General features: G+C 38.5%; 1 protein-coding gene across 2 annotated transcripts in view; it reads left to right on the top strand.

Moving 5' to 3' along the window:
* The window catches only part of LOC127436862 (ras association domain-containing protein 3-like), a 54038-nt gene that overhangs the window by 12547 nt on the left and 18322 nt on the right, over nt 1-23169 (top strand). Inside the window, exon 3 of one of the 2 annotated variants that reach the window (XM_051691313.1) lies at nt 7207-7217. In XM_051691313.1, coding sequence (XP_051547273.1) covers nt 7207-7217 — 11 coding nt within the window. Of the gene's footprint in view, nt 1-7206; nt 7218-15398; nt 15852-23169 lie in introns of those variants that run through there. The other variant, XM_051691311.1, reaches the window with a different exon arrangement.

The following is a 23169-nucleotide window of genomic DNA, read 5'->3' on the forward strand; positions in this document are numbered from 1 at the left end:
ATTCTCATTTATAAAGTACTACTATAGTCATGGTAGTATTTGGTAGACATGTTTTGCATTAAATATGCATAAATAAATATATAAATATTTTTCTTGATGCAAAATGTAATTTCTACAAAAAAATAAAGAAATAATAAAAAATAAAAAGAATTATCCAGTTTGGAATTTCGGGCAATTTTATGTCCTAGTGGTTGATTTTTATTTAAACAAACAGATTTCAACTTGTTGTTATATGAAGGTCACAGTAAAACTGACTTGGAAACTTTTCTCCAGGCCTTTATCATTTATATACTTTTGAAATGCATTTTATGTATTGGTTTGAGTGTTTTAGCCTTGTCCCAGACCCAGACTTTCAATATTAAACAATGAAAATCCATAATTAAATACAAATTATTACATTTAAAACTTTGATAATCTTAACAACGAGTGAAATTTACATAACCCATTTCAATATCATTGTTCGAAAATTATTAAAGCTTTTTAAAACATTTGCCGTCATTTCCACCAAACCAAACAATTTTTTAGTGTACTTGTTACTGTACAGTTGTTAATGTAAAGTTACTTCTTAACCAAATGGACAAAAGTGTCAGTGAAAAGCTCACTTGAGATGAAACATGAGACAAGTGATGATGTTTGAAGAAAATAAAGGAAAATCAAGGGAAATATCACTTGTGAGCAGAACATTTTTATTGGGTTCCATTTCAGTTAATCTTTCATTTTGACAAATTATGCAAAAATTTGTAAATATAATTTAATTGTGTGTATTTAGGATACATAAAACGTTAGCTATGAAATTAGCCTTAGCAAGACAAAGGAAGTGTCCATTTTATTTAAAAATGTTAAAAATGTAATTAAAAAAATAGTGTGGAAAATATGTTAACTTTACATTCCAGAAGTTATTCACAGTGCTCAAAGGTTTTTATTTTTATTATTTTTTTATTTTATTTTATTTTTTTACGTCTAATCATATTATGCTATTTGCTTCAGGTTGTTTAGTATGCAGTGCGTACTGTTAGATGGGCCTACACCAGGGCCGGAGTGGCTAATCGGGAAGATCGGGAGAATTCCCGCTGGGCCGGTTAAAAATTGGGCCAGTTAGTATGAAGGTATTTTGGAGCAAAACAGCTGAGCGCCCGTGACAGTGGAGTTTGTAGTTGTAGAGATTAGCCACACATGTGCATCAGTAAATTTGAAGTCACAGAGAAAAATGTTTTAAGAGGTGCAAACTTGTCGATTTTTTTCCTCTCCCACAAACACAACACAACAGTTACACCTTTTCAAATTCTTCATTGCAGGTGCACAAATCCTATTCTACGAATCACAAATTAAGAAACTCATACGCTCACATTTTTGCTTCAGTTGCTGCAGTGAATATGGTGCAAATCACATTCACACACCCGCATCAGTCACGGACAAATTTTGCTCATCCGCAAATCAGTATTTGAATTCATCTAATGAGAGTTGCACACTTGTAGAATATTTTCTCACAAATCATTTTTTTTTCTTGGATATTTTTCTAGCACATACACAAGTACATAACTACAACTGCTTGAATCTGCTGCTACGAGTCTCAAACACTGTTTTTCACTTGCAAATGACAAATTTTGCGCGCTCTCCCTTTTGCACCACATATCTATGTAAAATATGGAGCAAAAGTGATTTGTGCATCTGTAGAGGCAGCAGCGGGCACTATTCAGAGATCAGATAATTTTGGCCAATCAGAAGAGCAAGTTTGGGCGCCTATCCGTTGGCAGAACTTGCCGATCGAACTTCCATGAGCATCTTTCTGAGCTAGCAGTGGCAAATACCAATAAAGCTATGTTTTTTCTTTCTTTTTCTGAAATCACTCACCGTTATACATTTGTTTATAGTTTAAATATGCGCGTTGGTCAGCTACGTTGGTAATCAGTGTTTCTTAGTTAGATTAGCCTTACTTGTTTCACGAAAGGTAAGCTAACGCTAGACTACCTGCACTGTTAAGTTTGCTATTCAGTCATCTCATATTAAATGATACCCTCATATTACACTATTTATTCCTTATATTCTCTTCTGCTTTACCTTCTAGAAAAATGACAGAACAGGGTGGGCCTTTGCAGGTGAATATCATATCATATGTATGCACCTAATTTACCATGGTCAGAAAACCATGGGTACCATGTTTTTTTTTTTTGGTGGATAGTAATTTTTATAGGAATACCATATTAAAGTAAAGGGATGTCAGAGTTTGCACTACAGTAGGCAATTTACCCAGTAATTATTACTCCCATAGGGAAGCAGTCCAGTGAGTCACAGAGCAGGTTAATTAACATTTTTAAAAATACGTGTAATGTGGATCACACATGGAATATAATAATTTATCAGTTTTGCATAAAACAAACCTGAAATTAAAATACTGGAATTCTATTTGTTATAGTCATGGCACAGAGAAACAATGATAAATACGACCTAACATTATCGCTCACTCACTAAACTGTAGCTTAGTTTTGTGAGGAAGCACCTGTTTCCAAGTGATTAAGCCTCTGTTGCAGGTCAGCAAACGTGATTTAGTGGGACACTGCAGGGCACATGGGAGTGAGATAACTTACTATTCTTAGACTATGTAAATATTGATTTTATATTATATGGAACACCTATTTGCCATGACATTGGATGAAAAATATGCTTTAAATCGCCTATAGGCTTTATAAGTTGTTAATTAACCCGCTCTGTGACTCACTGCAGCTTCCAATTCCGGGACTGCTTCCCTATTGGAGTAATAATTACTGGGCAAATTGCCTACTGTAGTGCAAACTCTGACATCCCTTTACTTTAATATGGTATTCCTATAAAAACTATCCACCAAAAACAAAAAAACAAAAACATAGCTTTATTGGTATTTGCCACTGCTAGCTCAGAAAGATGCTCATGGAAGTCTTTTTTTTCCTACACATTCGGTTGCCAAGTTCCGCCAACGGATAGGCGCCCAAACTTGCTCTTCTGATTGGTCAAAATTCTCTGATCTCTGAATAGTGCCCGCCGCTGCCTCTACAGATGCACAAATCACTTTTGCTCCATATTTTACATAGATATGTGGTGCAAAAGGGAGAGCGTGTGAAATTTGTCATTTGCAAGTGAAAAACAGTGTTTGAGACTCGTAGCAGCAGATTCAAGCAGTTGTAGTTATGTACTTGTGTATGTGCTAGAAAAATATCCAAGAAAAAAAAATTATTTGTGAGAAAATATTCTACAAGTGTGCAACTCTCATTAGATGAATTCACATACTGATTTGCGGATGAGCAAAATTTGTCCATGACTTCACATTTTTTGATGCGGGTGTGTGAATATGATTTGCACCATATTCACTGCAGCAACTGAAGCAAAAATGTGAGCGTATGAGTTTCTTAATTTGTTATTCGTAGAATAGGATTTGTGCACCAGCAATGAAGAATTTGAGATGGTGTAACTGTTGTGTTGTGTTTGTGGGAGAGGAAAAAAATCGACAAGTTTGCACCTCTTAAAACATTTTTCTCTGTGACTTCAAATTTACTGATGCACATGTGTGGCTAATCTCTACAACTACAAATTCCACTGTCACAGACGCTCAGTTGATTTGCTCCAAAAATACCTTCATAGGTTAGGTCCGCATGTTGATTGACAAACTTTCATCATATGTCGCATAACAATTACCAACATCTGGTATTTAAAGGATCAGAATTGCGTTCTGTATTATAGCAAACGCAGTTTATATTTTATCATCTCACACCCAAACAAATGAAAGAGAAGCCTGTGAGAGACGAAACTGATGTTGCTGATGTTGCGCCGCTTCACTTGACAGCGGAAGATCCATCGAGAACAGATAGGCTACTAATAGCTGAATGGATGAAGGTGCTTCAGGTTGCCTACAAGATCATCACAAGTTTAATACTGACTGTAGTCTCACAATCTCAATCAATTAATCTCTGAAATCCTCTTCCTTAGCAGTGCAGAATGATAATAGCAAAATTATTTTTTGTCACAAAATAACAGAATATGTAAAGTAAATGTATACAGATGCAACAGCACGACACGGTACGAAAATAATGGGACTTTACAGTCTCAAAATAGTAAACTCAATGAAACAAACTGCACAGAGCGCCTTCAGTGTTGTATCATGCGATAAAACCCTCTTAAAGAGACAGTAACCATTTTGCCTTTGTCCTGAACATTTACATTCCAAGTAAAAGAAAAGTACAAATGTGTTATTTTTAGTCTTTTATTTCACTCTTATCATTATAAAATGGCACATTTTTGAATGGCATGTAAAAATGTAAAAACAATCACTCAACCTTCATTGTTTCACTGGATCTGTTGCTATTTTAATTATCTAAAATACAAAGCACTGACCATTTAAAGTGTGAGCCTGTACATCTTGAAAGAGTTATAAACATTTACAGTTCTACAGTGTTATTATGTTCCTAGATAGTCTTTAAAATAAACTTAGTTTACCCAAAAATGAAATTTCTCTCATCATTTACTCACCCTCATGCCATCCCAGATGTGTATGACTTTCTGTCTTCTGCTGAACACAAATTAAGCTTTTTAGAAGAATTTCTCAGTTCTGTTGGTCCTTTCAATACAAGTGAATGGTGATCAGAACTCAGAAGGTACAAAAATCACATAAATGCAGCATAAAAGTAATCCATACAACTCCAGTGGTTTAATATAGGTCTTCAGAAGCAATATGATAGGTGTGGGTGAGAAAAAGATCAATATTTAAGTCAATATTTACTATAAATTCTCCTCCCTGCCCAGTAGGGGGCGATATGCTTATGTAAATCACCAAAAACAGAAGAAGAACTCTTAAGAGAGAAGAGCGCTTACGAAAGTGAAAGTGGAGATTTATAGTAAAAAATGACTTAGTTATTGATCTCTTTCTCACTGCTTCTCATTTACTTGCATTGAATGGACCAACAGAGCTGAGATATTCTTCTAAACATCTTCATTCATGTTCTGCAGAAGAAAGTCATACACATCTGGGATGGCATGAGGGTGAGGAAATGATCAAATATCCCTTTAACATTCACTTATTTTTACAACACATACAATGATCTCTTATGACAAAGTGAAAATCTTAGTGAATGCCGTATGTGGTATAATGACATAGAGAGCTTAAATAATTTTCAAGTAATTGCATATATTGCATATTTTTGCTGTGATCTTGTTTTATTGTTATCATTTTCACCTCCAACCTCCCTTTTGGGTGTGGGCTGACTTGGACATGACATCCCAGGCTGAATATGATTCCCACTCTGGCCCTGGCCTGCACTATCTGTTATGATTGTTCGTTAGTAATTTGGGATTAAACATGGGTGTGCACTCTCCCACAGGAGAGTACAGAACCAGCTGTCTGTGTCATTCTAAACATGGACGAGTCTAGCAGACATATGAGTGTGTGAATGTGTGACTCTTTGCGTGGATCTTACATTCCAGACCAGTAGCCCCCTTCCTCCAGTGCAGTCAGTTGAGTTGGCCACGTTACTCAGGGCCAAACAAGGTCATACACTCCAGTATAGTGTCTAATGTTGACTATCAAGGTAGCAATAGGGAGGATAGGGTGTCTACATGTAACACCCACTCTACAGTGCAAAAAAAGTTCAACAGAGAAGACATAACATCTCAGAACTGGAAAACAAGATGCATAACAACTGATGTTGAGCAAATGTAATTCTAAACAATGATGTTATGAGAGTATGCATGATTGTAAGACTTAATAGGATAGAAAGTTACTGTATATATTCTATTAGATATCAATGGCTTTTCAATTACTATTCCAGGTTCAATACAAGTTAAGATCAATCAACATCATAAGTGGCATAATTTTGTTAACCACAAAAAGTTCTTTTTTAAAAAAAGGAGAAAAATCAAGGTTGCAGTGAGGCACTTACAATGGAAGAGAATGGGGTCCATTTTTGAAGGGTTTAAAGGCAAAAATATGAAGCTTAACATTTTATAAAAGCACTTACATTAATTCTTCTGTTAAAACTTGTGTATTATTTGAGCTGTAAAGTTGTTTAAATCATCGAAGAAGAACAAACAGACAGATGTAGGAAAAAGAGTGTTTCCCCTCAGGAAACAGTCACTGGGCGCCTGCAGCATAAATGAGCCACTTCCCGAACACACAAACACATCATTACCCAGCATAAGGCACAGGTGCTGTCACGTTTATGTGTTTTGTTCTTGTTCATGACTTTTATTTTAAGGTTTAGTTCCTGTTCCCGTTCAGGTCGTGTGGTGTCATGTCATGCGATTTCCTGTTCCCTCATATGATCTTGTCATGTGTTTCCCCTGTTCATGTGTCTTGTTTTCATTGGTTCATTGTTAGATTACCTTGTTATTAGTCTTGTCTTTTCACTGGCTAAAGTTAATTTAGTCTTGTTATCTTGTTTATAGTTTAGTCTTGTGATTGGTTGTCTTGGTTACCTGTTACCTATGTCCTTGTATTTAAGCCCTCATGTTTGCCATTGTGGACTGTCAGGTATTGTTTGGTGTAATGTAGTCCATGTCCCACATTCTGGAATATACTCACATTTGAATAAACTGCACCTGGGTTCCTACATCATCATCATCATCATCATCATCGTCTTCATCTGCCTGTCATTGCTGAGCTTCGTTACAGAACACCTGACCGACACAAGATGAACCCAGCAGTTCAGCTCCTCTGTCTACGACAGGGGAGTCGTCCCCTGGAGGATTATGCGTAGGAATTCTGTGCTCTGGCCTGCAGGGTGGATTTTAATGAGGTGGCCCTCAAGGGCTGTTTCCGTTTTGGGCTGTATAAGCTGGTTTCCTCCCTGATGCCTGACGGTCGGTGTGCCGACGGCCTTGTTTGGTATATTGACCTTGCCCTACTGATAAGTGGTTCACCATTCACCGTAGGGGAGATGGCCAACGAGCCCACACCTGCGACGGCCAGCGAGCTTGAAGCCTCGTCCGTCCCAGAGCCGGCGTTGCCAACTTCGGCCGTCCGGAGGAGGAGGAGAAGAAAGGCTTTTGTTCCCAAGTCTCTGCCCATGTTCACGACCACAGAGGTCATGTTCACAACCACAGAGGTAGTTTTCCAGTCATCCAGGATTCTTAGCCTCGAGCTTTCCACGGCTTCGCCCCACGTCATGGCCGCCGAGCTTGCGCCACCTTCTGCCACGGATCCTCAGTGTGCCCCAGGCCATGTCACAGCCACGCCAGAGTCAGCCCCATTCCATGTCACAGCCATGCCTCAGCCTGCTCCATGCCATGTCACAGCAACACCTGAGCCTGTCACAATAACGCCTCAGTCTGCTTCATGCCATGTCACAGCCGAACCTCAGTCTGCTTCATGCCATGTCACAGCCGAACCTCAGTCTGCTTCATGCCATGTCACAGCCGAACCTCAGTCTGCTTCATGCCATGTCACAGCCGAACCTCAGTCTGCTTCATGCCATGTCACAGCCGAACCTCAGTCTGCTTCATGCCATGTCACAGCCGAACCTCAGTCTGCTCCATGCCATGTCACAGCCGAACCTCAGTCTGCTCCATGCCATGTCACAGCTGAACCTCGGTCTGCTCCATGCCATGTCACAGCCGAACCTTAGTCTGCTCCATGCCATGTCACAGCCAAGCCCCATACTGCTCCATGTCCAGGCCTGCCTCTGCCCCACGGTCCAGCGGTCACGCCTATCATGGCCAAGTCAGGATCCTGCCATGCCATGTTTCCATGTCATGCCATGTAGCCCCACCCCCCACACACACACGTCAAGTCGCCACGCCCTGGGTTCCTACATCTTCGTCTGCCTGTCATTGCTGAGCTTCGTTACAGGTGCATTGACCACAATAATTAATAACACGAAGCTCCACTTGTTCCCGTTTAACTGTTTCTACACAAAGCCATCAAGGATAATAACATCTAAGACATTTTTACAGCATTACAAGCCATTAAAGGGATAGTTCAGCCAAAAATGAAAATTGTGACATTTACTCACTCTCATTTAGTTTCAAACTCGCTTTCTTCCATGGAACACAAAAGGAGACGTTAGGCAGAATGTTAACCTCACCATTTTCTTTCGTTGCATCTTTTTTTTTCTATACAACAAAAGTGAATGGTGACTGAGGCTAACTTTCTGCCTAACACCTCCTTTTGTGTTCCATGTAAGAAATGATGACAGAATTTTAATTTTGCGGGGGAACTAAATACAAAAACTGCTGTATAGTTTTGTGCTCCTAACAAAAAAGTCATGTTCAACTTAAGTTCAGCTGCAGCAGGATTATGTGGGTTGTTTCGAAAGTTTCATTTTTCTATGAGACAGCAGATTGTTGGCAGGTGTTTGCTGACTGCTGGGAACTATAGGTGGTGAAACCAGTCCAGACTGTGAGAGGCAAAGCTTTAACTCCACCACATTACCACACAACTATATGTCCACGATAAATGGAATGCCAGTCTCCAGTGCTCAGGTTTTGTTTCAAGATGTGTAAAGAAAACAGTTGAGCAATGCCATTGTGTTTTTGCCTAAAGATTGTGTTTTGCCTAAGTTTACCTTAAACCTAAACCTAACCGAGTGTCACAAAAAGCAATTGTGAAATGTCATTTTTAGTTCTTCCATGACACTTTGGGGTCACGTGTAGAATCACATGCTCTTCAGGACTCGTACCCCTGTCCTTTGCATCGCAAGTGCTGCGCTCTAACGGTTGAGATTCTGTGCAACTTGATCGCATTCAAACAAACTTATAAATGTCAAGTTTATGTAATACAAATGTTAAAATGTATGCCGTACTAGTCATGCGCTATAGTAAAAGTGTTTAGATGTCTTAAAATAGCACTGAGTGAGGAACAGAGCTAATAATAAGTGTTAATAAACTGATAATCTGCTGTTTTACTCGTGATTTATATTAAAGGGAATAAAAGTCACTGTGTTTGTAGCATTTCTAGTGTTCACATCACAAGGAAACTGCCGCGGTAAAATGAGCCACGTAAAAATAAATTCACAAAATGTAGGTATAGTAATGTGATTCTATGAGACCAGCGTGGAAGTTTTGGTTGGGACTAGCAAGACTGGTTTGAAGTTTTTGGTGGGAACAACAGCAAATCAGCATTCCGATGCTGATGGAGAAAGGCCAAAATTTTTATCTACAGTGAATTAGGTCTGTGCAGTCATGTGAATTGGTTGCGACTAATTTGGTTAACTTGGTTAGAGTGATTTAATTTGTCTTTCTTTTTGGGTCTAGAGTTCATCCCCGAGACTCTAATAATTATATTTCACTAACCAACCAAAGCCAGATCTGTTTGACCAGTCACAGAAGATGTGATGTTTGCATTGGTTAATCGTGATACTGTAGAGAAACATGGGCTTTGTGGAAATTTGAACTGAAGCATCAGTAAACCTTATTAAGCATAATATGTTCCATCACAGGCTGATTCTCTTCGGTCGTGCACTCAGATCTGGCACATTTGCTGTGGGACTGCTCAATCTACCCTCTGTATGCATCTGAGCCAAAGTCTTTTCGATCTTTAGATGCTACAATTCAGAAAGGCCTGTAAAAAATTGGCAGTTACATGGCTCCATCATTACATTTAATGGGATTTGATTGTTCAAACCTCAAGAACAGTTTACGAAGGGTAGGCTCTGACTAGACTGATGTTTGCTAGAAAGGGTTTTCAAGGACAATTTGGCAAGCTCCAGTAATGCAACAAGGGAATAGATTTCATTCTTTGTTGGATTAGAATGCTAACAGAATTCACTTTGGCTTTTAACTGTCACACAATGACATTCCTGTAGGAACCCTATAAATATATCCAATGTAGGTTAGGCCCCTTGACCTCATTGGAGAGCAACATTCTGTGACCAATGATTCACTTTTAGCTCACATGACTGCTTATCCTCCAAATAAAATAAGCAGGCAGGTCTACTTTAGGCCTGAGATTAGCAGTTGTCTATTTTAAGAGCTAATCCCGCCTCTTTCTTCAGATCTTCCTTCACTCAACTAGGTCATCGTTAACTATCCATAAAGCACCTCATGTTATGTTCACATATGTCCACACTTTGATCCAAAGACACTTTTTGAAAGCACTCCAGACTTTATATCATGTTTTTACACTGGATTCCAAGCGTTCTGTATGTTGCTACGTGATCACAGTGAACAAATGCATGCATGAATGAGTTCTTGGATCCTGAGAGAGCATTTTTAATCAAACTGAGATAAAGCAAGTGGTGTGTTTGTAAATTAAATCCATGGAACCACTAAATCTGAAGACTCTTTGACAGAACGTTACGGAGCAGTTGCTTTGGCTACTTTTATATCAAACAGTTGCAAAGTACCTTTCCATGGAAATGTGCATATAAATTAGCTTTTGCAGCAGTAATTGCTCCCAGCCGTCGCCACATTCACAAAGACTGGATTAGCCGACAGGCTCAGCAGGATCTACTGAAGAAGTGGAAAGCTCATCACTGGGTGGGATTGCGTATTGCTGTATCAACAAACCTTTTTAAATGATAAACAACCTTTTCTTCAAGACGGATGTAATTTACTATGCAAATGCAAATAAGTATCGTATGTAGTCATAGATAATTAGTGCTGTTTGCATTGCTCATACTAAGGCCAGAAACATAATTTACGTACTGTATGTATGCGTACAGAGACCTGAGCACTTGGCCATCCCATTGCCAACACGTGGTCCGGTTAAACTAAACATGCAATCTTGCGTTACTGCGGCGCTAACAAACCTCTGTACTCAAGGGGGCGATAGAGTTACTGTCAAAAGTTTGTGCCATAAAACCGGATGTGTTATTATTCAGGTAGTTGCTATAAATATATTGACTTTAACATACTTGCTCAGCAGTATTCTCTTCCAACTGTTGCTCCACCATGACAGTAATTGATTTTAAAACGTATCACAGAAGTGGACAGTTCATGCTAATGTCTGCTATAACACCCCTTTGCAACATTGAGAATGCAATGTGTACTTGGGTTGCATTGTGAATTGCAACCTGACACATTTTAGAACGCAGCAACTCATGAAATCGAGCTTGCATTGCTAGGAACATCTGCGGGATAGTGAACACTAAGACTTGATTGTTTGAGTTTGTGTAGAAGCCCTTGATCTCAACTTGTATCTCAGTATCATTTAGACTGAGAAGATGACGTCATTGTCTGTTTCAGCTTCCCTCAATATTGTTGTCTTTTGGATTGACCATTCATATCCTCTTGAAATAACCTGAAGGAACTGCTGGGGTATCTGAGCAGTGGGAAACTAATGTATTTTAAGGTTAAAATCTGTTGTGCTTTGGTCAGCACATCCCAAACACTCATTGGGACGTTAATGATAGGAGTTATGTGTCTTTGCATCATTCCAAACCTGTATGAATTTATGCATATGCTACATTCCACCATTCCACATATTCAAACCTGCACGCCATGTTCGATTACAACACACACAAGAACAAATGGCCTCAATGACATCAAACCCCAAAAGGTGCCATATTTGAATTGAACACATGCGTAAATGAGATTTGAAAGCTATATGGGAGGTAAGATTATTTGTGTCTAATGATTTAGGGATATTTCGGGTTTTGACTCATCCCTCCTTTATCAAAAAAAGCAAAAATCGCGGTTACAGTGTAGCACTTACAATGGAAGTGATTGGGATCAGTCCATAAACACAAAAATACGCATTGTTTCAAAAGTATTGTCACTAGACGTAAACATTACATGTATTCACATTATTTTAGTGTGATAAAATCGCTTACTAATCTTATTTATGTAATATCCAATATTACAACTTTGCTGTCATGACAACAAAACCCTGGAATCGTGGTATTGAATATAACTTTACAAAGATAAGGCTGGTAGGCAATTTCTTCATACTAAAATCTTGTTTACATGTATAATGTTTATTTCTTGTGGCTATATGTTTTAAACAATACGTATTTTAGTGTTTATGGACTGGACTGGCAGTTACAGAAGTGCCTTACTGTAACTGATTTTTTTAATAAACAAGGGGCAAGTTGAAATTTTATTTTTTGTGGTAATCAATATTATGCAACAAATGCTGTTGATTGAGCTTAACTGGTAACACTTTACAATAAGGTACCATTCGTTAACATTAGTTAAAGGAATATTCCAGGTTCAATGCAAGTTGAGCTCATTTGACAGTGTTTGTGGCATAATGTTGAAAAAATAATTCTATTATACTGTTACAGTATAAGGATGGGCAAGGAGGAGACTGGAACCGGCTGAACAGTCATCATAAAGTTTTAAGGCAAAACTTAACATAAAACAAACATCAAAACCATAAGACAAACAGACACACACAATGCAGCCACATGCATCTCTTTCTCTCTCGAACTGGCGCCTCCGGCTCCCCTTTATCTTGCTCTCCCACTGATCAGCTGATTCAGCGCCGGTCATGCCCTCTTCCTTGTCACAGTATTGTTCATTGTTAGTTCATGTTAACTAATGTAGTAAACTAATGTTAACAACTGGAACCGTATTGTAAGGTGATACCGCTTAACTTGTATTGAACCTGGAATATTCCTGTAAATTTTGGTCCGTTCCTCACACAAAGCTGTCATTTAGCTTCAGAAGACTTGAAATATAGTGCACCAGTAGTATGGACTAACTTTATGCTCTTTAGAGCTTAACAGCATAAATTACCTTCCACTTTCATTATATGGAAAAGAGCAGCTCGGACATTCCGCCTAAATGTCCTTATCACAGAATACAGGGTTCAAACATATATTTTTGGATGAACTATTACTTTATTGTAATAGGTGTATTACGGTGTGTACGAAGGAAAACGTCTTGAGGTCACATTGTTTAATGGACCTGCCACAGAAAAATCTTTGTGTGTGACTGTGTGTAAGTATAAATTGATTTGTCTTTACGAGACATTCCACACACCCTCACGTAAATGCCAGCACTTAAACAGTAGCTGTGTGCTGGGAGCATGAATCACTCCCCCTCAGCAGAGGAATGTGGATAATGTGTAATGAAGGCTATGGCCCACAGCCAGAAAACTACAGGTTACAGTCACAGGTCACATGTCTGCCCCTTCTGCGGGACCCTATTGTTCTGTAGCAGAGTGAGGTTTGGAATGAGTTTCCTAGTGGGGTGAGACATCCTCAATGTGTTTTCACACGCTCCTTGACAACACAGAATTATGGAGGGTTCATCCATCTCCATGTTTTTTATTTTTATTTTTATTTTTTTATTTCAATTAAGATTTTTAAAGGTTATGTTTTTTTTTTCTTAGGGGCAACATTATATTTAATTGATAACTGATGCAAAAATTGCTATGTAGAGGGAAAAAAATCCAATAAAAATTGCTGTACTGATCAACCAGTTGAAATGCTTCTGAGCTTGAAGCTTACCAGCCTTTGGTTTGCATGATTTTGGTTGTTTCTTCTGCTGACGGGGTATTTTTAGGTCTTCTTCATGTTCTTGGGTTTAAATTAAGCGCTGTCGTTCCACAAACCTCTAAAAAGCTGCAGTTTGTGAGGCGTGGTTAGCCCCATCCTTGATCTACTGCAAATGTTGCCTGGGTTTCACTACATGATTCTTCTTTGGAATCAAATACATTTCTCTGGGTGGGCTGTTATGTTATCAAATGTGACTCATTGTAAAATACTAAATATACATGTGTAAAGGGAAATTTGCTTGAAAACATAATAAGCTAAAACCTCAAGGCAGCTGTTAACACAATAAAAATGATGTCTGTTCTCTTTCAGATATAAAAACTGCTCTGCAGAGGTTGCAGTAATTAATTTTGACTGACTGATAATGCAAGCCAATGCTCTGGGGCTGTCTTTGGTTTTAGTGGAAAATTTGCTTAGGCTATCAGAAATGTTCTGCTCCTCAAAACATAAAAATTTTCTGAATAAAAGAATGATACGGGAAATGTGTACAATAACTTTCCCTTAAGCCAACTTGCATGGTTAAGTTTTTATGGCATTTTCTTATACCCCAGATATATGTTATCCATAGAGAAGTGGGACCCAACATCTTTGGATAAATTGCAAAGAGTGCCAAAAGTGACTAACCCCAAAAATGAGTGGTTTGCTTATGGAGTAAATCCAAAACCAGACCCATACTAAGTCATAAACATGAGGCTTTTAGTTTGTCTCTGGTTGAATAAATCTTTTTCACTGGGCGGCTTCCACATGGAAGTTCGGCCACTGTGACCTAATGATCAGACAGACCAGTAATAAACTTTACCTGAATAAGTGGTCATTATTAGACCTGAAAAGTGAGACATTGTAAAAGTGGTAGTGGTTGCTGCCCATTCCTCATTTCCTCTGGTCTCTATGGTCACAGGCCCCTCTCCAGGCATGTAATTCATCATTCACAATGGTTTGAGGTGTTGTTCTCACACATGTTGCAAATCGTAGGTCACCAAAACAAAGTGCTGCTTTGTAAGCCGTCATATGCACCACACGCACAAGTCTCTCGCAGCAATCTGTCATCAAGAATCTTCCACTTTTGTAAGACTGGTCCCTATGTTTGCATTGGTCTACAGTTACTCCCATTTATATGGGCGTAGTGGCTTGAATTAAATGCCCCAAACCTATACTTTTAGCTCAGATGGTAGGCCTGCACCAGCTTGAGAAGTAGTCAGTGTTATGTTTCAAAGAAGGAAAATAAAAAAGTTTGCATCAGTGTGTATACTAATAGAGGTAAGTGAATTTACATTTTAAAAGTTGTTTTCTAGCCATCAACAGGGATTAGAGCGAAGTATTGCTTTTCATAGAGTGTTGAATGTATCGTTATAAAATGTATAGTTCCAACCATCAATTCTGAATGGATGAGATGCCTTCATTTCTATATTAATGTGCCAAGTTACTGTTTGCAAAGAGTATAAAGTAATAGTAGACCTACGTTACTTGGCGGAAGAATTAGATTCTATATTAATACGGCAAGTTGCTACGTGTAGCAGCGTACAGTAATTAACTGTAGTGGTGGGAGAATTAGATTCTATAGTAATGCACCAAATTAGAAAAAACTAGATTTATGCTGCCTTTATGTCCTTTTTGGCGCTTCAAAGTTCTGGCCACTATGCCATTTTATTGAATGGACCAACAGAGCAGAGATATTCTTCTAAAAATCTTTGTTTGTGTTCAGCTGAAAAAAAGAAAGTCATACACACTTGGGATGGCATGAGCGTGAGAAAATTATGAACAATCCCTTTAATGCGCCAAGTTGATACGTAAACAGCGTATTGTAATGAACTATATTACATTGCGGAACTATATTGCATTATTAAATATAGGTGTCTTTAATTTCTGTTGGCAATTATTTTATTGTTTTACTGAAAGATGATTGCTGATCATGCCTGCAGGTAGGGAGGAAACACCTAGGAGGAAGGAAGTGATGAGGAAATGTGTGTCAGTGGGTGTGTTCTATCTCCAGCGCGTCGCTCCTGTTGCGTTGCGTTTGTTAAACTCAGTTCAGTTTGAAAAGTCTTTGGAAAGAAGTCGACTAGGCGCGTTTTCCGTGTAGTTTGAACTATTTAAAGAGTTTTCCCTACGTTATACGTTTATTAGAGACAGATCTCACATATTTAACGAGGAAAGGAGTAGTGTTTGTTGAATTCGCCAATCGATTAGTCATCCAGGGAGAAATAAAGCGGATAGTGACGGAGCGGAGTTGACTCGTGTTTGCGTTGCGCGTGAAGTACAGCAGCTGTACTTTAGCGCGTACATACAGATTAATATATATATTTTGGATGTGTCAGAGTTTCTCTTCAAATGTCGTGGACGAGCACCATGAGTAGTGGATACAGTAGTTTGGAAGACGATTCAGAGGAATATTTTTTCACTGCCAGAACTTCCCTGTTCAAGAAGCCGTCTGTTAAACCCACGAACCTCAAGGTGAATATATTTACATTTAGTATTTACCTTTTTGTTTGCTTGTTTATCCAATTATTTATTTTGAAAGCAATGCATACGTGCCATGTTGCCATATGGCACAACCATGTGCTGAAGTTTCAATGAACTGACATATATTCTGTGTACATATAAAGCATAAATAATGCATATATACATGTGTTTTATGTATGCATGCAAAGTATAGTGCGCAATATTAGTATCCAAGTAGAATCAGCTGTTGCTTTGGAATTTACAGGAGCCTGAAAAGTTTGTTCATGAGAGCTCATTAATGCTTGCAATAGTTCAGTGTTTGAAATTGAAGCTTACTAATTAACAGAGAAAGGACAGGGTGCATGACAAATCTGCTAAATATTTAAAGAATTCAGGGACTTGTTGCATACTTAAATGACACAATAGGAGGCCCTTGTTATACTAATAACCTTAAAATAATCTCACATATATATCAGATTGAATTAAGTATTTTTGAAAAACACAAGCCATGACATTATTCTAAATCCAAGATATCAGTTTCTGTAGCCGTATGGTCATCTTTTTACTCTGCAGCAGTTTGTTTTGTTTTATAAAGGATATTATCTTTTATTAAGGATGTTATTTGATTGTGTATGACTGCCGGTTTGTCTAATAGCCATTACGTCATGCTGTCATGGAATACAAGTTATGATGAAGTAGGTCACCACCAAGCATGAAGATCCTGAACAAAACAGCATTCATGAGCTGGTGGTGACCTACTTCATCATAACTTGCATTCCATGACAACTGGCTGACAACAGCATTCCCATATCAAAGACAACTGTTCATAATTTTGCACAGTTTTACAGCCTGTCTAGTGAAAGTGAGGCATGACTGACCCCGCGTGATTTGAATCCGGCCTTTACACGGTCATGTGAAAAGGAGACTTGAAGATGAGTAAAATGTTCATTTTATCACCCCCACACTTCTGTCAATTACCCAATTGTGAGAAAAATGTCAGCGGAGAGAATTTTCAGAGAGAACTTCCACAGTAAATATTGTCATGTGACTCCCATTTCAGTCTAGTGAGGCAGACAGCAAGGCAGCTCCTCACACAGAGAGTGTGTAGCCATTATAAAGTCGTGATATATCAAACTCCAGACTTTTAAAACTATTCTAATACGGAGTGTAATGACTATCCGTCTTGAAACGGAACAGCTGGAGAAGGATTTGCTAAAAAAAAAAATAGAGGAGGAATGAGTCAGTGCCTCAAACGGCACCAGCACTTTGCTGCAGCTCACTTCCTGCTACTTCATTCTTTTGAACCTTCTTTATCTGGCTTTCCATAGAGGAGCACTGCCTTAAAGCATACATATGATACAAAGGGATACTTTTATGCGTGGAACAGTGTGTTTTGTCACGTGGGCTAGATATACCCTGTTCTCTCACCTCTGCAGCGGACAGTTGCACAGAAAAATGCAAACCACAAATGCACTGACCCTAGGCAACAGCTGCAAGAGCAGGCATACACAACAGCAGGATCGTGGGGGCTTATGTGGGCAACAGCGTTCAGTTCATACAGAGAAACATTGTGACTGTAATGGCTTAGAATTGCTCTTCGTTATTATAAAGAAAAGCAGTGCTTTTAATTCCCTTACATATAATATATAGTATACTGTGGTTTTACCTCAGAATCTTGCATGGGCAGGGTCTTAAATTAACTTTTTAGCCTACCTGTCATGGTGGCTGGTAGATTAAAAAAAAATTACCAGCCAGCATGACTGGGTCAATGGGGGAGCTAGGGGGAGCAATGCCCCTCTAGATTTTTTTTCATCCAGTCACCGTTCCAACCACAGAAATAAAATGCTCTGACTGATTCATTATAAAGAGCCGGCTTATAAGAATCAGACAGCACTGGTCGTGCTGTAGTTGACGATTCATTAAAAAGAACCGGCTCAAAAGAGTAATTTGTTTGGGAATCGGACTTCACTGGTCACGCTCTGTTTTGTGCGGTTATGGGTTTGTGGCAATGCTTAGTACTTTAGTATAGGTTTCTGTATGCATCGGCGTAAGAATGCACGTTCAGGAACTGTTAAGGGAACTGAACATATTGTAAATCATTTGGTTCTCGTATTTTAATGCAGTCATTACCAGAGATTCTATGTAGCCCCATTGAGGAGAACAAAACTGGAACACAATCCCTTAAGAAAGAAAAAAGCTTTAATAGAAAGAAAAAGCGTTAACCTGACAATGTTACACCTGCAAGAGTAGCATGGACAGTGCCAAATTCATCTGTCACATGGAAAATTTTAAGTAATCCAAAATCAGCAAGCACAATCACAAAATCGACAGTCCCTTTGCCACAGAGAAATAAAAATACATGGCTCTTTATCTTTAGGGTGGAAGAGAGACTGTGAATTATGTTGTTGAAGTCAAGAGTGCTGAAACCGTTTTCCTGGTCATTCTGAGAGCTTTGCATTTTCATGAGTGTAGGGAAAAAAGCCCTGACAGTTTTGAAGAAAGACAGACGTTATCTACAGTCCGCAGGCTGTTTTTATAGCCCATGGCCTGATTGAGGAAAAATTAAATGAATGATCATACACAGTCAGAAATTGCTCATTTTGGTTGAATACACAAGCCCAGACTTGCAGGCAGCTAAGGTCAGACCCTGTTTTTGCGGGCACTGACCATGTGATTGAGTTTGTAGACAATCGCTGTGAATTATTGCAATTGTTGCAATTATATGCATGTTTACAGTATCCAATTGTAGTGGTGGCGAATGGTTTGTGCATGACGTCATTGGCCTTGAATAGTTGTATGCTTTGCCAACATAGGCACCGAAAGCACAAAGAAACGTGTGAAAACTCTTGTGAAAGTTTCTCATCCATTGTTTAGCTGCTCCACAAGGTTTTCCAGGTTTATCTTGAGCTTTTCCGCTTGGCATGTTTCAGCCATCATGCTGATCAAAGTGCACGAGTCCTTACGTCAATTCGTCATCATTGTGGATCAGCTAATCAGTCAAATGATTTGGATAATTAATCATGTTGAAATGAATTGCGTCTGGTAGCTGAAGGAGTTCATGCACTCTGCAGCAAATGGAGATTTATGTCAGCCACCCTTAGAAAGATAAAGCATTGATTTTTAAGTGCCTAAACAAAACCTCAAGGATGTGAATACAAACCTAAGCTGACTCCAGTCTAGTCTGAGTTTATACGAGAGCAGGCCCAGGAATCCCTTCTGTAAATCATGAGAATACTGGGGCTTTTCCACTGCATGGTATGGCTCGACTCTGCTCGCTTTTTGGGGGTTTTCCACTGTGGATAGTACCTTGTATCTGGTACTTTTTGCGTACCACCTTGGTCGAGGTTCCAAGCGAGCCGAGCTGATACTAAATGTGATGTCAAAACCCTGCAGATCACCAATTGGTCAGAGAGAATCGTCACTACCAGCATCACTGGATTTGCGACAAGGGACATCAACCCGCTAGTTTTAAAGTTAGCAACAGCAATAGCAGTATCATTTGTTCACGTGACTTTCGAATTGTAAAATGAAATGGCTGTGCGCAAAACCACGCCATGGTCAATAAACGAGGTGCAGACGTTCCTCTTGTTAGTAGCCGAGGAGAGGATCCAACGAGTGCTGGATGGGGTGACTTGAAGAGGCAGTGCAACTATGACGATCAGCCTATAATCCCACCCACATTGAGAGTGCCATATGTGTGCTTGATGTTGCTATTCACAAGACGGCCTATAGATGTTAATGTCATGCTCTGGATGTCTCCTCAAGCAACTTTATAATTACTCTACATTAAAGAGGCTTTTGAGGAAATGTGTGAACTGACCACCAAAACATTTAAAATACAGATTAATAGGCCACATTGCTTATTAAGAACTTCTGGAAAATAAGAACTGTTTATAATTCAGTTATAATTTAACGGAATCTCATGAAATTATGTCCAGGTCACATTTCACCCCAAAATCAAAAGAAAATAATCAATTATTTTTTGCATCAAGAAAGTGTAACCTTTCAAAACAGGCTAAGTTTAGCTCAATAAACAGCATTTGTGGCAGATTGTTGATTACCACAAATATTAATTTCGACTTGTTCCTCCTGTTCTTTAAGAAAACCAAAAATCGATGTTACAGCGTTTCTACTACAGTAGAAATTAATGGGGCCAATCCATAAACATGAAATACTCACTGTTTCAAAAGAGCACAAGAGGTAAACAATACAAGTGTTAACATGATTTTAGTGTGATAAAATCGCTTACGAACTGTGTAAAGCTATATCCAGTTTAAAAAATGTGTTGCCATGACGACACAACGCTGTAAACCGATGATAAAAACGATTATATAAACAACGGTACAGCTCAAATAATACACAAGTTTTAACAGAAGTATGAATGTAGGTGCTTCTATAAAATTATAAACTTCACATTTCTGCCTTTAAACCCTCCAAAAATCGGCCCCAATGTTTCCCATGATCTTAAAAATCTTTTGATCTGAAGGTGTATGCTTATATATTTGAAATTAGGTTTGTAGACAAAAATATAATTGTGCCACCATATTAATTTATTTCATTATAAAACTAAAATTGTATAAAAAAAAAAAAAATAAAAAAAAGTTTTTGAAATTGATGACTTGGACCAAATAATAAAGAAAAGCAGCCAATAAGTGCCCAACATAGATGGGAACTCCTTCAATACTGTTTAAAAAGCATCCCAGGGTGATACCTCAAGACGTTGGTTGAGAAAATGTCAAGAGTACATGTCTGCAAAATCTCAGCAAAGTGTGGCCACTTTGAAGATGCTAAAATATAACACAGTTTTGATTTATTTTGGATTTTGTTTAGTCACAACATAATTCCCATAGTTCCATTTATGTTATTCCATAGTTTTGATGACTTTACTATTATTCTAAAATGTGAAGAAAATAAAAATTATAATAAAGAATGAGTAAGTGTTTCAAAACTTTTGACCGGTAGTGTGTATATATATATATATATATATATTTGGAGTAAGATTTGATGCAGACATGTTCTTGACGGTTTTTGTGAGATTTGAATAGATTTGAGAAAAACCTTCATATGTCTTTTAAATATTTTAAAATGACAGGCAGTGCCAGGCCTTCATGTTCTTTAAAACAGTTTCAAGAGGACTCCGTGAAGCATTCATTTTGTTTATACTACAATCACAGTGTGGAAAACTAAATTTGCCCCAGACATACCACATTGAGCCATGTTGTTCATTCATGTCATGCAAACTGTCCTTTTTGTTACGTTATTTTTTCTGCATTCATGTTTTTTGTTGGAAAGAATGGAAAGCATTTTGCAGTGATTGTTCATCTTTCATGGTCAAGTAAGTCACTGCAACACCAACAGGATGGCAAACTTGAACGGTTTCAGATCCTGCATTACACAAATCCAATTATTGAGAAATCTAAACAGAACAACTGCAGAATTATACTGAACATAATTGTTATTTGACCGTTTAGGGACAGAATGTAAAGTTTACGAACTCTGCAACAGTTGTGAAGTAAAAGCATCAGGTTATAAGCCTCCAGTTGGCCATTATGTTTGTTTTCATCACGGTATCAAGCCCTGGTGAGGTGAGCCTAGAAACCTAATGTGATTAGCCCACAAAGTATTCTTGTGCGTCATGGAGCAGCGTTTGATTATCGTCCAGGTCTGTCATCAGTAGTCTATTACAAGGGGCCTTTGATGATAGATGCATTTAAGAGCACCTACCCAAAGTTTATACCCAGTTTCCAACATAGAGTCGTTAAACGAGTCAACACGTGGATAACCATCATAACTGTTAACCCCTCAAGACCCTCTGTCAGTTTGATTTCTTTTGGATGTCAGAAAGGCCTTTAATTTTTCACTGGTTTTGAAAATAGGTCAAAAATTAACGCATCCAACTTCTATGGACATGCACGTCCCACTTCCTCCCGCTCATTGTTTGCAGTCACGACTCTGGAGCTCATGTCTTGATCCATATGCAGAGCATCTGGTTGTAGTTTTTCAAAGAAGAGCTGTAATTGCAGTTAAGAGGAAGATAAGACCTGATGAATGTGGTTGGTTTTCGGTCGCGCTGTCACGGCCTGTCGGCCAAATGTCATGCAAAACCTCAGCCTAGTAAGCAGATAAACTATTCAAATGACATTACAGCATATGTCATTTAGGAATTAACAAATAGAGTTGTCTGCACATTAAACTGGGATTGTTTTGCAAGGTGATGTATCAACCAATAATAATAGTGGGGTTAGCCCCACTATAGATGTGCATTGCTGCCATTGAAGATGTGATTTGCTGCATGTTTTTATATGGAGCAATAAAATGAGTCTCAAAGTCCCCTCTGCCACAGTCTTGGCATTAATACAACATGTTATGTGGTACTTGAACTAGAACTGTTCTTTATTTTTTGTTAAGGTTTGGCATATTTACAGTTGTGATGATGTCATGTTTTAAATGTAAAGAATGCTCTGTGTTAAAGATATGTGTGGTATACAGAATCATCAGGAAATGGTGCTTAAACTTCAGAGTTTTCCTAGAGTCTTATCATTTCCTGGTTTTCATTTGATCTAACTGTTGGCTGCTTTGCTCATGCACCGAAATCGAGATAAATATTTGTTGCAGCCTCCATTATCTCTATAAGCATACTTTCTAGACCAGATGTATTCCTGCAAAAGCCTAAAATGGTATTTTTTCCTTTGATCAACCTTGACATCAGTTTATACACTGTATAACTTTTATGTTAGTCCAGTTGTTTGAATAAAATCATTTACTAGATCAAAACATTCTCACATTTCAGTGCGGAGATAATGGACACAGTTTGGTAAATGTGAGTTTGAAACCAGATAAGTTCTCAGAGGACATATTCGGCTGCACCTGGCATGTGTCACATCTGATCTCAGCCTCTAAGTCCACATCTTTATTTTGAAATCATTCCTAAGCCGTCGCTCCTCCGGAATGACATCATCCCAGAGCACTGCGGTAGACATATCCTGATGGCTTAAATATCCATGTGAACAAAGACTCCTGTTATTCTTCTTATCTTCACAACTGCATAGAGATCTTTTAGCCTTAAAGGTGCATTCAGTAGTTTGGAGCCAATTTAAAAAGTTTTACACATTAACAAATTAATTGTGTTTTTGTGAAGTTTGAACACTCACATGAGATGAAGACTGTACTCCTAATAGTTTTCGATAAAAAGTGTTTTATTCTACATGGTGCGGGTCACCCCCTTCAGTGTGTTTCACCATGTTGAAATCACATGACCCGCGGTGTTCACTAAACGTCGAAGAAGAGAATCCTTGCTCTAATTGGCTGCCGCCTGTATAGATACTCTTGG

The sequence above is a fragment of the Myxocyprinus asiaticus genome, chromosome 47 (assembly GCF_019703515.2).
Source record: "Myxocyprinus asiaticus isolate MX2 ecotype Aquarium Trade chromosome 47, UBuf_Myxa_2, whole genome shotgun sequence".
Lineage (NCBI taxonomy): Eukaryota > Metazoa > Chordata > Actinopteri > Cypriniformes > Catostomidae > Myxocyprinus > Myxocyprinus asiaticus.